This window comes from Ranitomeya imitator, chromosome 3, assembly GCF_032444005.1.
Source record: "Ranitomeya imitator isolate aRanImi1 chromosome 3, aRanImi1.pri, whole genome shotgun sequence".
NCBI classification, from domain to species: Eukaryota; Metazoa; Chordata; class Amphibia; order Anura; family Dendrobatidae; genus Ranitomeya; species Ranitomeya imitator.
Window position 1 is genome coordinate 574,603,915 of NC_091284.1, and position 15,388 is coordinate 574,619,302.

Genomic DNA, 15,388 nt, shown 5'->3' on the forward strand with positions numbered 1-15,388 from the left:
AACGGAAAGCTGGGGAAGAAAAGAGCGCTGTGAACACGCCCACCTGACCAGACCAGCCTGATTGACAGGCGAAAACGGCGACTTTGGTAATGTATTTCTCAGCATACATGGGGAATCAGGGTACACTACATACACTATAGTAACACACAGTGCAGGCCCTATTTAACAGTATTTATAGCTCAATCTAAAAAAACGGGGTGACAGGTTCCCTTTAAGATTCATTACTCTTGTCTGGGTTGTATGCTCCTCAGCACAGCAAATACTGTAATCATTTTCACCCTGAAGCCAATCTCAGCCTTTCTAATCCAAAAGAGATGCTAAGAGGTGTCACTGAATAGTCATGTCTCCACATTAGAGGAGACTGACCACAGATGACGGACTTGATCCAATCCCAATGCTTACCAGACACCTTTACGCAAGGCTCAGCAGGTGCACAACGCACAACCGTGACTTCAAGGGTTGTCAAGGATACTATGCACTTTGCTCCAGTCTCGCCTGTCAAAAGAGTGATTAAAACTGTTTTTTGCCATTTATCTGCAGCACAATTGATATCTTAGTGTTCATTTATATTTAAATACGTACTTTACACATTCGTTCCTTGATGGTCTCGCATACAACTGGCCAGTATAATGATGCTTCTAATCTGCCTATAGTCTGATTTACAGGTAACAGGTATTACGGTGGCAGCTATACAATGCCTGGAATTTCAATAATAACTGCTGTATTTATGCAGAAATATTTCATACCATATGTATTACCAGTAATGACGCTCTTGCTTAGTGGTTGTTATGAATTAATTAGTATGTTTCTTTTATAATCTTTTAAGACCCCAAATTAATAATGTTTAATGGAACCGCACTGTCTCTTTATTCTAGAGTTCCAGTAGCTAAGAATGATGTGACAAGCTGGGACCTGTCTGTATTCCTATATGATACTGCTCACTCCGTCGGGGTTAAAACGTTAAAGGATCATTTCTCTGTAAGTATTTTAGAACCGATCAGTTATTGGTAACATTGCGGAGAAAATGTTTAAAAAAAAAAAATTTACTGTAAAGAGAATCTTTAGGGAAATGATCTGTGCAAAATGTTATCTATTACGTTTAATGGCTAGCTGAAGAGACCGGTTTCAATTATGTCATTCTTATATCTGAACTGACTCTACACTTCCCCTGCAGTAAACTAGCAAATAGTCAGTGTTCTGCGTCCCGTAGTGTGTAATAACAGTGTGGTGAGCGGGTAGTTACTGTGACATGCTGTCCTTTTATAGGTCATCAATATCTGACCGTGGGGGCGTGATACCCAGCAACCCCACCGATCAGCCATTATTGGCATTGGCTGGTTCTCTGATGTGTCGGGACTCAGCAGCAGTGTCCGGTCATGGCTACTATAGAAATGACGGAGCTGCTGTGTTCCAGCAGCATCCGAGAAAATCACGTCCATGGCTGATAACAGCTGATCGGCAAGGGTGCTAGGTGGCGCACCCCCAATAGACAGATACTGATGGCCTATCATATTAAGAGGTCAACATTGAAAAGGTAGTAGTCAACCACTTTAAGGCTTTGGGTATGCTTAAGCCATCCATGGCAGGTGCTTGATGTAACAGCTACCAGCCAGAATAAGATCTAGCTGTTTGTTCTTTAGATATTTATTGATCACAAAAATTGTTCATTCCTAAAAATGTTTGCAGTATAGTTGTAATATGTAATCAGTTGTTTTACAACTTTGCTCTGTTTCACCTTATGATGAAATGGTTTAGTAACCGTCTCGTGACCATTATAAAGATAGATGCATATATTTCACGGCCATAAATATAAAGAGGATCTCCGTTATAAATTAAACTGTTGATGATGCATTTGTTAAAACTCCTGTGTCCCATATTGATGGCAAAATCAGTAGTTACATTGGTGTCTGAAGGTTTTCTTTCCCTTTTTTTACTTCTGCAGTATGAACGTGCATCATGTGTGACCAAATATTTTGTTACAGCCAACTCAGAAGCGTAACTAGTAGCTTCTCCTTTAATGTGTGAAGGTGTTTCAGGCACAGATCTTCACATGGATTTAATTAGTCTTTCACAGGGATTGGAGGTCCAATTCTCAATGCTGAATTCTCATTTCACCCGCCAATAACGAAAAATACTTCTCTTCAAACGGGCACCTTCAAAGAAAAAGGGTGTTTATGTTTGCTTGTCTCGCAGCTTTTTGATGTTGGTTTCTCTGTTTGTACAACTGTTATTATTGAGAAAATGTAGCTTTGTTCTATAAGGGATCATTTAGTAACCAAATCCACTGATGACTAGTTGAAGCATAGTGTGGCCTTTTGATTAAGATGTTTTGTTATACCATTAATATGGAAGTCATATGCATAATACACTATAATTATGCCAGGTTCAATATATTGCATTAATCCAGATTTTACTTGGATTAGTATTGTCTAAATGTAGTTAACCTTTGAGCATTTCAGCAGTCAGCCTTGATTTTGGTGTATAAGGTAGCCTTTAATGACTTTTCTGGACAAATGTTGCTGTTGACTGGCTTAGAGCAGGGCCACGAGACTGGAGAAGGTTAAGACTGTTACCTGCTTAGCTGAGTTGGCAACCATTATGACAAGAGCACCTAATTATAAAGCAAAGTATCATTTGACATCTTTTTTTAATAATTGTATTTTTTATTGAATTACTTTCATATTCAACAAGAAGCAGACTTGGTGGGGGGGTGGAGGGGTGAAGGAATAAAGATTAAGGTTACGTTCCCACGATCAGGAAGTAGCAGCTCTTTGGAAGCAGAGTATTTTTGCTGGGTCCAAAGTGCTGCTTTCTAATCACACATGTAAATTCGTAAATCTGTTTCTTCTCAACAGAAACTGACATGCTGTGGCTCGTAAATCCGCACCGCAGATGAGTTTACTCAGCGTCAAATAGAAGTGCAATGGGTATGGGCATTCTATAAATCTCAACCACAGTGCTTGTGTCGTAGAACGTAGTGGTTTGGACAAGTGTGCTGCTTCCAAAACGCTGCTGTCCCTGATCTTGGCCACGTACCCTGACAGATTACAATGAAAATAGAGTAAATCAGCTTTGGGGTATACATGTATCATAATATGGCGATATTCAAATTTTTATATATATATATATATATATATATATATATATATATATATACACCGTATATACTCGAGTATAAGCCGACCCGAGTATAAGCCGACCCCCCCTAATTTTGCCACAAAAAACTGGGAAAACCTATTTACTCGAGTATTATTATTATTATTTATTTATATAGCACCATTGATTCCATGGTGCTGTACATGAGAAGGGGTTACATACAAGTTACAAATATCACATACAGTAAACAAACTAACAATGACGGACTGATACAGAAGCCTAGGGTGGAAATGCAGCATTTACCGGTGAATTTCAAAAACAAAAATAGATCATTATTTCCCCATAGCTGTGCCATATAGTGCTCTGCACTGTTCATATTGCCCCATAGCTATGCCATACTGTGCTCTGCAGCGTTCATGTCTCCCATAGCTCTGCCCCATACTGTGCTCTGCAGCGTTCATGTCTCCCATAGCTCTGCCCCATACTGTGCTCTGCAGCGTTCATGTCTCCCATAGCTCTGCCCCATACTGTGCTCTGCAGCGTTCATGTCTCCCATAGCTCTGCCCCATACTGTGCTCTGCAGCGTTCATGTCTCCCATAGCTCTGCCCCATACTGTGCTCTGCAGCGTTCATGTCTCCCATAGCTCTGCCCCATACTGTGCTCTGCACCGTTTGTCTCCCATAGCTCTGCCCCATACTGTGCTCTGCACCGTTTGTCTCCCATAGCTCTGCCCCATACTGTGCTCTGCAGCGTTCATGTCTCCCATAGCTCTACCCCATACTGTGCTCTGCACCGTTCATGTCTCCCATAGCTCTGCCCCATATAGTGCTCTGCAACGTTCATGTCTCCCATAGCTGTGCCCCATATAGTGCTCTGCACCGTTCATGTCTCCCATAGCTGTGCCCCATATAGTGCTCTGCACCGTTCATGTCTCCCATAGCTGTGCCCCATACTGTGCTCTGCAGCGTTCATATATCCCCATAGAGCTCCACATAAATCTGTGCCATGGCCGCTGCTGCTGCAATAAAAAAAAAAACACACATACTCACCTCTCTTGATTGCAGCTCCCAGCGTCCGGTCCCGGCGTCTCTCCGCTCTGACTGATCAGGCAGAGGGCGCCGCGCACACTATATGCGTCATCGCGCCCTCTGACCTGAACAGTCAGAGCGCAGACGCCGGGAAGATGGAGCGGCGCCCGGCGTCTGGAACGTGGACAGGTGAATATAACATACTCACCTAGTCCTGGCGATCCTCGCGCTGTCCCCTCCTGTCACAGCTGGTCTTCGGTGCTGCAGATTCTTTCTCTATCAGCGGTCACCGGCACCGCTGATTAGAGAAATGAATAGGCGGCTCCGCCCCTATGGGAGGTGGAGCCGCCTATTCATATCTCTAATGAGCGGTCCCACGTGACCGCTGAAGAGGGGAAGAAGCTGCAGCACAGAAGCCCGTGGGACGGCAGGGACAGCGCGAGGATTGCTGGGACTAGGTAAGTATGCCTCAGCGCCCTCACCCCCTCACCCGCCGACCCCACCGCAACCGTGACTCGAGTATAAGCCGAGAGGGGCACTTTCAGCCCAAAAATTTGGGCTGAAAATCTCGGCTTATACTCTAGTATATACGGTGTATATATATATATATATATATATATATATATATATATATATATATATATATATATATATATATATATATATGTATATTTATATATATATTTATATATCAAACTAAAAATAGGGATACACATGAGACATACAAATGGATAGTAGGAGAGGAGTAAAGGTGTTAAGGGGTGAGGGGAGATATGTGACCTAGTTCATAAGCTTCCTAAATACTCAGAAGTACCTAAAAGGTGTCAGAGGAACCAAATGAGGTTGAATTTCTTGACTGTTTCTTCATTCAGGGCAGTGCGATATTCAACATTTCTGATCTCTTTAATCCTAGTGTCGAAGTCATAGATAGACGGATGGAGGTTTGTTTCCAATAAGAAGCTATAAAACCTCTTGCAGCCGTCAATATGTGTAGGATAAGTCTAAGGATTATTTTACATATATTCTGCTGTAAAATATTGGTTAAAAAGTGTTGAGGATCTAATGATAGGTCTAAATCATGGACCTGTTTAATCAGTTTATACATTTGTCCAGAATGGTCTTATCAGGGAACAGTCCCAGAATAGGGATAGATCCTGTCAACAAGGCACATCTCCAACATAAGGGGGACATAGATGAATCTCATTTAAGTAGGAGCTCAGGAGTGTGGTACCAGAAGTGAAGGATCTTGTATTGGTTCTCATTTGACATTTTTATGATATTTAGTTTTAATTTTTCTCAGAGATTTTAAGCCTGCAATTCTTTTGCTCAGTAGTTTGTTATTGTTATGATGATGATAATTATAATGATTATTATTATTAACAGTTTTAAGTCTCTCTTGTCTCATCCTGATGACATTTTCTAAAAAATAATTGATAATCTGCAATATTGTTGCATATTAGCGATATATGCCATTATGCATTGTCTGCAAATAGTTTGATTGCAGAGAAATGATGGCAGCATATTAACATAATATGTTACATTTAAAAAGTCAGTAAAGAATGAGGTTAGGTAGTCCCAAGCTTAGCAGGTTCTACAAGGTATAATATTACATGCATAAATAAGCACAGATTGTTTTTTTGGGGATGTCACATTGTTCTTTAAGAGAAAGTCATGACAGTATTGCTTGTGGAACTACTCGTCTCAGTAGGACTAATAGCAGCATTATTGGATTAGGCTGGTTTCACACTTGCGTTTCAAAACGCATGCGTTTTTTTAAAAAAAAACGCATGCTGAAAAAACGCATGTAAACGCGTGCAAACGCTGCGTTTTTTTGATGCATGCGTTTTTGCATGTGGTGAAAAAAAACGCGGCGTTTTGACGCGTTTACATGCGTTTTTTCATGCGTTCGCGTTTTTTAAACGCATGCAGATAAATGTGTGACAGCTGCCAATCATCAAAATAAAGTAAAAAACCCACTATAAACAGAAAGAGCTAGGGTTAGAGGTAGGGATCCTAACCCTACCCCTAACCCTAAAGGGATCCTAACCCTACCCCTAACCCTAAAGGGATCATAACCCTAACCCTAAAGGGATCCTAACCCTACCCCTAACCCTACCCTTAAAGGGATTAGGGGTAGGGTTAGGGGTAGGATCCCTTTATCAATTTTATGGTGTGGGGTGGTTTATCGGTGTGGTTTTTTTTAAAAAACGCATGCGTTTTTAACGCATGCAAACGCATGCGTTTACATAGACAGCAATGCATGCGTTGCAAAAACGCGTCAAAACGCATACAAAAAACGCATGCGTTTTTAATGTTAAACATAGGGGAAAAAACGCATGCGTTTTTTTTTTGCGTTTTTTTACCGCAAAAATGAAAAAAAAAAAAAAAAACGCAAATGTGAAACCACCCTCAATACAGGAAGTCTGATGTGGAAGGAGGATTGGGAAGGTGTAGATTTGCTCTGAAGATCATAGAAGCAGTAAAGTTTATATTTGGAAGGGTTTTGGAACTCCTTATTTAGCTTTGCCTTGCTCCGATCTCACTGGTGTCCTTGTGGTAGATGCAGTATAGTTATGTTTTATCCATTATTCTTTGAAGGCCGAGTTGTTGATATAATGCAAAAGAAAAGATGCTTCAGGCTTCTGTACTTTTTATTCAATAAAATTATTAGGTATAGATAAAATATTCTATGGAGATGTACTATGACCTATATTGCTAACCTAATGTTTTATATTACATGGCATTGTCTTAGATATTTCAGAGTTGAATGTCCAGTAGTGTTATGTCTAGTATCATAGGCCAAAGTCCAAACCAAAGCAATCAAGAAGGGAAAACATTTTTTTTCCAATCACATAACTTAGATCATGTACAAGAATATTGGAAAAAACATTGTAAAAAAAAAGTTTTTGAGCATGAAAATGTGTGTTGGCTACATTGGCTATGTGTGAATGTGTGTTGTAGTTTTATGACAAATTTTTCTCTGTGCACTTTGCAAACTAGGGGAACTTGGCTCCTTGAGGATTTCTTTGTGTCTGCTCTTGTTCTGCAGCTTGTGATATTTCCGGATTTAAAGCTTTCCAAAGCATTTGCTCATCAGTGAACTTTTCAACAAAAACTGTGTAATTATCTGCATCAGTCCAGTCCTCAACATCCTAATCGATGAGCCTGCTGTTGGAATTATTTCTGGAACATCAGAAAGAATTGTGACATTGTTGCCTGAGGAGCGTCTTATTATGTCAAATTCTTTGTGTAAAAAAAAAATAATAATAATAATGAAAAACTCAAAGACAGAATGCATCTTTCTTCATATTGACCTTTAACATCTTTAGATGTTTCAAGCTTATAAGAAACCTAAAAAATGTGCACACAGTGTTCTCTTAAAAAAAACACAAACTGCATCCCAAATGATGCCCTTTCCACCAGTGTACTGGAGAATTGCTCGCTCCTAACATATAAACAAATGTCTGTCTAAAGCTGCAGTTTCCAAGGATATATTTACAAAACCAGCCATGCCATAAGTTCTTCAGGGTTACTGCTAGTGTAATATATTAGAAACATAGGTTTTTGTGCATTTTGTAACTGTTAGATTTGAAGCTTTTGAGTTAATAGACAACATTGTATGGACAAACAATCTGGAATGTTTAATTTTTACATGCCTAAGCCTTCTGTCCCAGCATCTTCTGTTGAGGAAAGGTCTGCAGACACTTTAGAGTCGCTGACTAACAATCTATGTTTTACAAATGTAATAATCCACACATTGAACAAGATGTAGACGCATCATCCTATTGGATTGAATTCAGTAAAAAAAAATGTATAGCAAACACCTACAAAAAAAATCCCATTTTCAGCTTAGTTTTCTTTTTTAATGGATCATATTTCATTAATCACAAGTGTGTCATTCTTCTTGATCATAAAAAAAAACTTTTGAAATCTAAAACAGTAATGGCATGTTGCACAGATGGTTTCATTTTTTGCCACTATTCTTTAATGAAGACAACATCAAGACTGGTGTCATCTGTTTGTACTATTTACCAGTTTTTGTTCTATTTTTAACTAGTACTTGTGTTTTTCCTTGAGGAAATCCAATTTCAAAGAGCTTTATCTAGTCCCCCTTACAATCAAAAGAATGCGTAAAGCCTTTCCATGTCTGAAGGGAGTAGGAGAGCTAGCCATCGGAATAAAGAAGAAAAGACTTGTCAAAAAGTAATGGTTGTGGAATAGTTAGAAAGGGATGATGCCTTTATTTTCTTACTGATGTGTACAAATGAGTACTTGAGAGACATTTTTTTTTCATGATTAATATCCGTTCAACAGTATTTTAAAATTTTACACAAATCTGCAGTAATGGTGTGGAATTCTGCCTCAGGGGTGAATTTTTTTCCCTCGATCTACAATTTTAAAGAATGTAAAAACCAAGACATTTGTAGTCATTACATTCTGTTTTGATGAAGATGAAAAAGGTTCTTTTTTTTTTTTCTTGTGAATTGTTTCCTATTGATGTGTTAAGCCTTTTTTGATCTGGTAGCAGCTGATTATTTCAGAATTATCCCCTAGACTACATGATTTCCTAATTTATATCTCGCCTCCTTTTTTTTTTTCATGGTAGAAGATCATTTGGGACAAAAGGTTTACTTTGTAGGGTTTCTCCTCCATTCAATGCTGTGCTCATTCATATTAAATATTCACTTGGGATTCTGTCATATTTAGAGGATGTACTAAATGAAATGCCTATTGTTTGTCTTTTATGCCTTTTATATGTAGCTATTTATTCTAAATATTACTATTTTCAACAGAAAATACATATTAAAAATACAACATAGATGTACAAACATCAATCAAATTTTACTTTCAGATGGTTCTCTCAACATTTAATTTCAGGAGAGTACTGCTCCCCTGTCTCTGCTCTTCCGGTTTGCCCGGGAGCTTTCGTGCTGCTGATAGGTTGACTGTTCAGACGAGTGGTATCATTGAGCCTCTGGCCCAAATTGTTCATTCTATTATGCTGGAACAATAGGCAGCTTTGCTTCTGCAGCAATGGAGGAGTGTAGTGGCATGGACACTGGCTGGATCCAGCAATTATGCGACGCTTACAAGCTCTATACCATGAAGCTTGCACGCACTGCACTCTTTGTCTAGGAGACCGCACACCATTTATAGACTGCAAGGTGGCTGGAAACCTAAACAACAAGCAGTTAAACAATTTTCCTAAGATCAAAGGATTTTTAATTGCACATTTGTTTGATTTTACAAATAATTTTCAGTTTTACTCAATAAAGAACTAGAGAATAACGATTACCTGGAAATATTGCTATAATTTCTAAGAGATGGTTGCCCATGTTGAAATTTGGACTGCTACATACTTTGGTTCATGGTAAGTGAGAGAACAATAAACCACAGCGACGAAAAACATCGTTGCATCGAGTTTTCTTGCTGACTTGTCGACCCGCTGTTTATCTCCACTACAACATAGAATTGGTGCACGCCTTTCTGCCCATTGGTAGTTTTTTTGGTGCTTGCATTTCAATTCTGCAGAATTCCTTCTTAATTTAACAATGTACAGATACGGTTTGGAGGAGCATGTTTTCATTGTGAAAACTTATTGTAAAACAGAGTCCATAAAGAGGTGCTAAAGTGAGTTTATAAAGAAGTTTGGAGGTTGAAATCTGCCGTGCAAACCATGTATTGAAGCCGTTTTTGATGAGAGATTGATCGCCAAGGGACTGTGGCCACCAAGATTGCCTGATTTAACACCCCCTGATTTTTTTTTTGATTTTTTTTTTTTGGAGCCATTTGAAAGGTGACGTGTACAGTTAACATGCCTCAAACATTACTGGCACTCCGAGAGAACATATAGCGAGAAATTCAGGCTGAGAACCTAGACATCCTGCAAAATATGTTCATCAATATGGAACAACACATGCTGGCATGCTTGGATACGAACGGTGGATATTTTCAAGACCTCTCATGAACCAAAGTATGTACAGGCTGCATTTCAGTGTTATACTGTCTCTGTCTCTTAATTAAGTTACAGCTATTTTTTCAGGTAGTCCGAAGTAACAATTCAATAAATTAAACTTGCAAGCCGCCATTTCTTTATAATAAGTTCTAAAAAAAGCTGAGTGGCAAACATTTTATGCTTGGCAGTCATCTTATATTTTTAACATAGCTTTTCTTTATTTTTTTAACAAATAGTCTACTCAATTGTACCATAAAGCAAGACAAAGAGGTATCACTTCATAACCCAATATTGCCATTTTCGTGTGTGGTTCTACCATAACTCCCAAGCAGAATGCATGCTGCTTGGGGTTATATTTGACTCAGATCTTTCCTTCACTCCCTACATCTGATCACTCGTTTTCTCATGCCACCTGCACCTCAAAAACATCTCTAGAATTTAACCTTTTGACAATGCAAAAACTTTTACTGTTGCTTTTATTCATTGTCATGTGGACTATTGCAACTCTCCACTACCTGATCTCCCTTTTTCTAAACCCTCTCCTATTGATCTTGAATGCAGCAGCCAGAATTATATTACTGTCCATCCGCTGCACTGATGCCTCTACCCTGTGCCAGTCATTGTACTAGTTGCCTATGTGCTTTAGAGTACAATATAAAGTTCTCACTTTCACCCACAAAGTTCTACATAGTTCTGCACCCCTCCCTCATCTTTATCACCTTAGTAGTGATGAGCGAGTGTACTCGTTGCTCGGGTGGTCTCCGAGTATTTGTTAGTGTTGGGAGATTTAGTTTTCATCGTGGCAGCTGAATGATTTACAGCTACTACCCAGCCTGAGTACATTTGGGGGTTGCCTGGTTGCTAGGGAATCCCCACATGTAATCAAGCTGTCTAGTAGCCGCAAATCATTCAGCTGAGGCGATAAAAACTTAATCTCCGAGCAGTCATAAATACTCGGAGACCACCCGAGCATGGTCTGGAAAACCCGAGCAACGAGTACACTCGCTCATCACTACACCTTACCCATTCTCTCCATTCCGCTAATGACCTGAGACTAACAACCTCAATAATCACAACCTCACATTCCCTTCTCCAAGACTTTTTTTATGCTGCACCAGTTCTTTCAAATGAACTTATGCAATTTAATTGATTCCCAGTAACCACAGTTTTAAGCGTGTTCTAAAAACAAAATTTTTTATACTGGCTTATCTCCTCACCTTACTTTAGCCAGTATCTGTACTTGCACAGCTACTGGCTGATGACTGATTCATGCAGCATTATTTGAATACCCTATTTAATGTGTTAATGGCTGAACCATACACTGAAATCATTTTTTACCATCTAACTTTTGTGTCTCCCTTATTTCCTCACAGATTGTAAGCTTGTGAGCACTGCCCTTGCTCTTCTTGATATGTGTTGAATGGTGTTAGTCCCCTTTCACATTGCGTTCTTGCCCACGTTCAGGGATCTCGTCGGGGCTTGTGTCTAAGCCCCTTACACAACACGATTCCATCATATGCGCCAACGGGCCTGTGAAGATCTGAGGTTGTGGGTTGTAGTAATCACCTAGGCAGAATAATGATGCAACTATTTTTTATTGCTTACATTCACGCTCTTACAACATTTACGGTTAGATGGTCAAAATACAATGCCTTCAGTCCACAAGATCACGACTCGAGGCCTGTAGTTCCACTGCCCCCGTACCAGGCTATGTCCACTGTCTCCCCAGATTTCAGTTTTTACCACAGCGTTTGAAGCTCTTGCCATTATAGTTTGTAGTCACAGTCCACGCTCCTCCAGAAGATGGATTCCACGACTGTAGCACTTCTATCTAGCTCCAGCCAGCAATTGATCTCCAAATTCCATAGGACCATCCATACATGGGCACCAGGACCTCAACAACAGATCCTCGACGTCACCGTGCCAGCTCACTCGCTAAACATGTGGCTTATTGTTCTCCCTCTCTTGGGATCATCCCCCTAGATGGGCAGCTTACAGGGGGTGCTGGGCTGCTGGGTAGCCTCTCCGGAGCTGGGGTGCCCCAGATTCCCGGCTGGGGAACATAGGGGCAGATTAAAGGGGCTGCTGGTTAGGCTCTTGTGAGCACTGTCCTTGCTCTTCTTGGTATGTGTTGAATGGTGTCCCAGATCCAGTGTCCCAGCTCCAGTGCCCCAGCTCCGGAGAGCCTACCCAGCAACCCAGTACCCCCTGTAATCTGCCCCTATGTACCACAGCCGGGAATCAGGGGCACCCCAGCTCCGGAGAGGCTACCCTGCAGCCCAGCACTCCCTGTAATCTGCCAAGATGTACCCCAGCTGGGGATCAGGAGCACCCCAGCTCCAGAGAGCCAGCCCAGCACCCCCTGTAAGCTGCCAAGATGTACCCCAGACAGGGATCAGGAGCACCCAAACTCTGGAGACCCTACAGAACATCCCAGCACCCCCTGTAAGCTGCTTGTGTGTACAACAGTGGAGGATCGAGGGGCGCCCTAGCAGTGGAGAAACTACAATGCATCCTGGGACCCCCTATAAGATGCCCCATAGTACCCCAGTGAGAGATAAGGGGCACTGCAGCGCTAAGGGACCTATAGAGCAGCCCAGCACCCCCTGTAAGATGCTCCGATGTACCCCTGCAGAAGATCAGGGGCACCCCAGCACTGGAGAACCTGCAGAGCATACTGGCACCCCTTGTAAACTGCCCCAAAGTCCCACCTTCATCAAATTATTGGGTAAATCCTGCAGTGCACACAGGTGATCGTGGGCATCCCAGCACCGCAGAGCTTACACATCAGCCCACCTTGGATCTAGCATTGCCCTTTGCGGAGGAGCTGTCTCCAGGGAATCCAGCACTGGAAAAAGATGGCATGTCGCCAACAGAGGAGCCCCCACAGCCCGGCACAGCAGCACAGAAGCATTCCATGACTCCGATCTGCTGCTCTGCATCTTCTCTTGGCTCCTGTTCCCAGGATCAGGCACAGACACATAGGGAAGCTGACCCTGACACTCACAAGGTGGAGGATGAGCCGCTACATATTAACCAGCTGCCTCCATCACTGTTACTGAAGATATTTTCTCACCTCTCTCTGAATGAGCGTTGCCTTTGTGTGTCTTTGGTATGTAAATATTGGCGCGATCTCTGCTTGGACTTTCAGTTCTGGAAGCAGCTGGACCTCAGCAGTTGTAGTCAGGTTAAAGATGACATATTGGAAAGAATAGCTTTCAGGTTTTGGAACATTACAGAACTCAACAATTCCGACTGTCTAAATGTGACAAATGCTGGGGTTGAGATGGTGGCGGCCAAATGTTCCGGCCTGGTGAAGTACACCGCCTACCGGTGTAAGCAGCTGTCTGACTCCTCACTCATCTCTATGGCCACTCATAGTGCCGTGTTACAGAAGGTTCATGTTGGCAACCAGGATCGGCTCACCGATGAGGCAATCAAGCAGCTGGGTTCCAGGTGCAGGGATCTGAGAGACATACATTTTGGACAGTGCTACAAGATCTCTGATGAAGGGATGGTTCTTATTGCTAAAGGTTGTCCCAAACTTAAAAAAATTTACATGCAAGAAAACAAATTGGTGTGTAGAAGTTATTGCAAAGGAAGGCCGAAGCCTGAAGGAGCTCTACTTAGTAACGTGCAAGATCACAGATCACGCTTTGATAGCCATCGGTCGATACAGCACTACTATAGAAACCGTGGACGTGGGATGGTGTAAAGAGATTACTGACCAAGGAGCCACATTGATTGCACAGAGCAGCAAATTTATACGATATCTTGGCTTGATGAGATGTGATCAGGTAATTGAAGCTACAGTGAAGCAACTGGTCCAACAATATCCCCACATCACATTCACTACTGTACTACAAGACTTTGAAACCAGCTTCTAACCTTCCCTGGAGACTATTGAAACATGGCAAAAGTTAAAAAAAAATGTTTTAAAAAATATGAAAAAAAAAATACCGTATATAAAAGTTTAAATCACCCCCTTTAGCCCCATTCAAAATAAAACAACAAAAAAAATCAAATATACACATTTTTGGTATCGCCGTGTTCAGAATCACACGATCTATCAATAAAAAAGGAATAACATGATTGCTATACGGCGTAGCAAGAAAAAAAAATTGAAATGCCAGAATTACGTTTTTTTCGTCGCTGCGACATTGCATTAAAATGCAATAACGGGCGATCAAAAGAACGTGTCTGCACAAATGTGGTATCATTAAATGACAGCTCAGCACCCAAAAGATAAGCCCTCACCCGACCCAGGATCACGAAAAATAGAGACGCTGCGTTTATCAGAAAATTGCGCAATTTTTATTTTTTTGGGCAAAGTTTGGATTTTTTTTTCCACTTAGATATAAAATAACCTAGACATGTTTGATGTCTATGAACTCGTAATGACGTGGAGAATCATAATGGACAGTCAGTTTTAGCATTTAGTGAACCTAGCAAAAAAGCCAAACAAAAAACAAGTGTGGGATTGCACTTTTTGTGCAGTTTCAGTGCACTTGGAATTTTTTTTCCTGTTTTTAGTACGCGATATGGTAAAATCAATGATGTTTTTCAAAAGTACAACTTGTCTGGGAAGGAGGGGAATGAAAAGCGAAAACGCAAAACCGAAAAAAGCTGGGGTCATGAAGGGGTTAAAGGGGGTTTCCAATGAAAAAAGTTAATTTAAATCAATAGATCTTGTAATAACAGTAAGTTCCACAACTGAATGTGTTTAAAAAAAAAAAAAGTTACTGCGCTGAGATAATCTTATAAATGTGCCCCTTCTGTGTACTATGTAATGGCTGTGTCTGATTGTGCAGGAACACGGTCTGATCATACCAAAGTTCCTGGGAAGGGACGAAGGGAAAAGAAAGGATACAGACATTACAGTAGGGTTGAGCGACCTTGACTTTTTTAGGGTCGAGCCGGGTTTCGCGAAACCCGACTATCTCAAAAGTCGAGTCGAGTGAAATCGGCCGATTATGGCGAAAAGTCGAGGATCGACCGAAACACGAAACCCAATGCAAAGGCAATGGGATTTTTTTTTTTCTTTTTTTTTTTCTCTCTCTCTCTCTCTCTCCCCCTCTCCCCTCCGTCCGTCCCTGAACTGAAAAGCTGGTGTTACACAGTGCAAATCGCTACAGCGCACAAGCGACAACATGGCGATAGGCGTCCACGCCCCTAAGACCTATGTCATCACTCTGCCCACGCCCCTTCATTGGCTGAAAAAAATGGCGCCAAGCGCGTCATACGAAACGCGACTTTGGCGCGAAAGTCGCGTACCGCATGGCCGACCCCACACAGGGATCGGGTCGG

The 15,388-nt window shown here is 41.3% G+C and overlaps 2 protein-coding genes across 2 annotated transcripts in view; both read left to right on the forward strand.

Annotated features, from left to right (window-relative positions):
• Positions 1–15,388, forward strand: part of PCCA (propionyl-CoA carboxylase subunit alpha) — a 791,250-nt gene that overhangs the window by 532,688 nt on the left and 243,174 nt on the right. Inside the window, exon 19 of the mRNA XM_069757971.1 lies at positions 876–978. Within this exon, the coding sequence (XP_069614072.1) occupies positions 876–978 (103 nt within the window). The remainder of the gene's footprint in view (positions 1–875; positions 979–15,388) is intronic.
• LOC138671490 (F-box/LRR-repeat protein 17-like) lies at positions 12,614–14,208 on the forward strand. Its single transcript, XM_069759665.1, is given in 3 exon segments — positions 12,614–12,770; positions 12,823–13,656; positions 13,658–14,208. Coding segments are annotated over 3 exon segments (1,302 nt in total). The 3' UTR covers positions 13,969–14,208.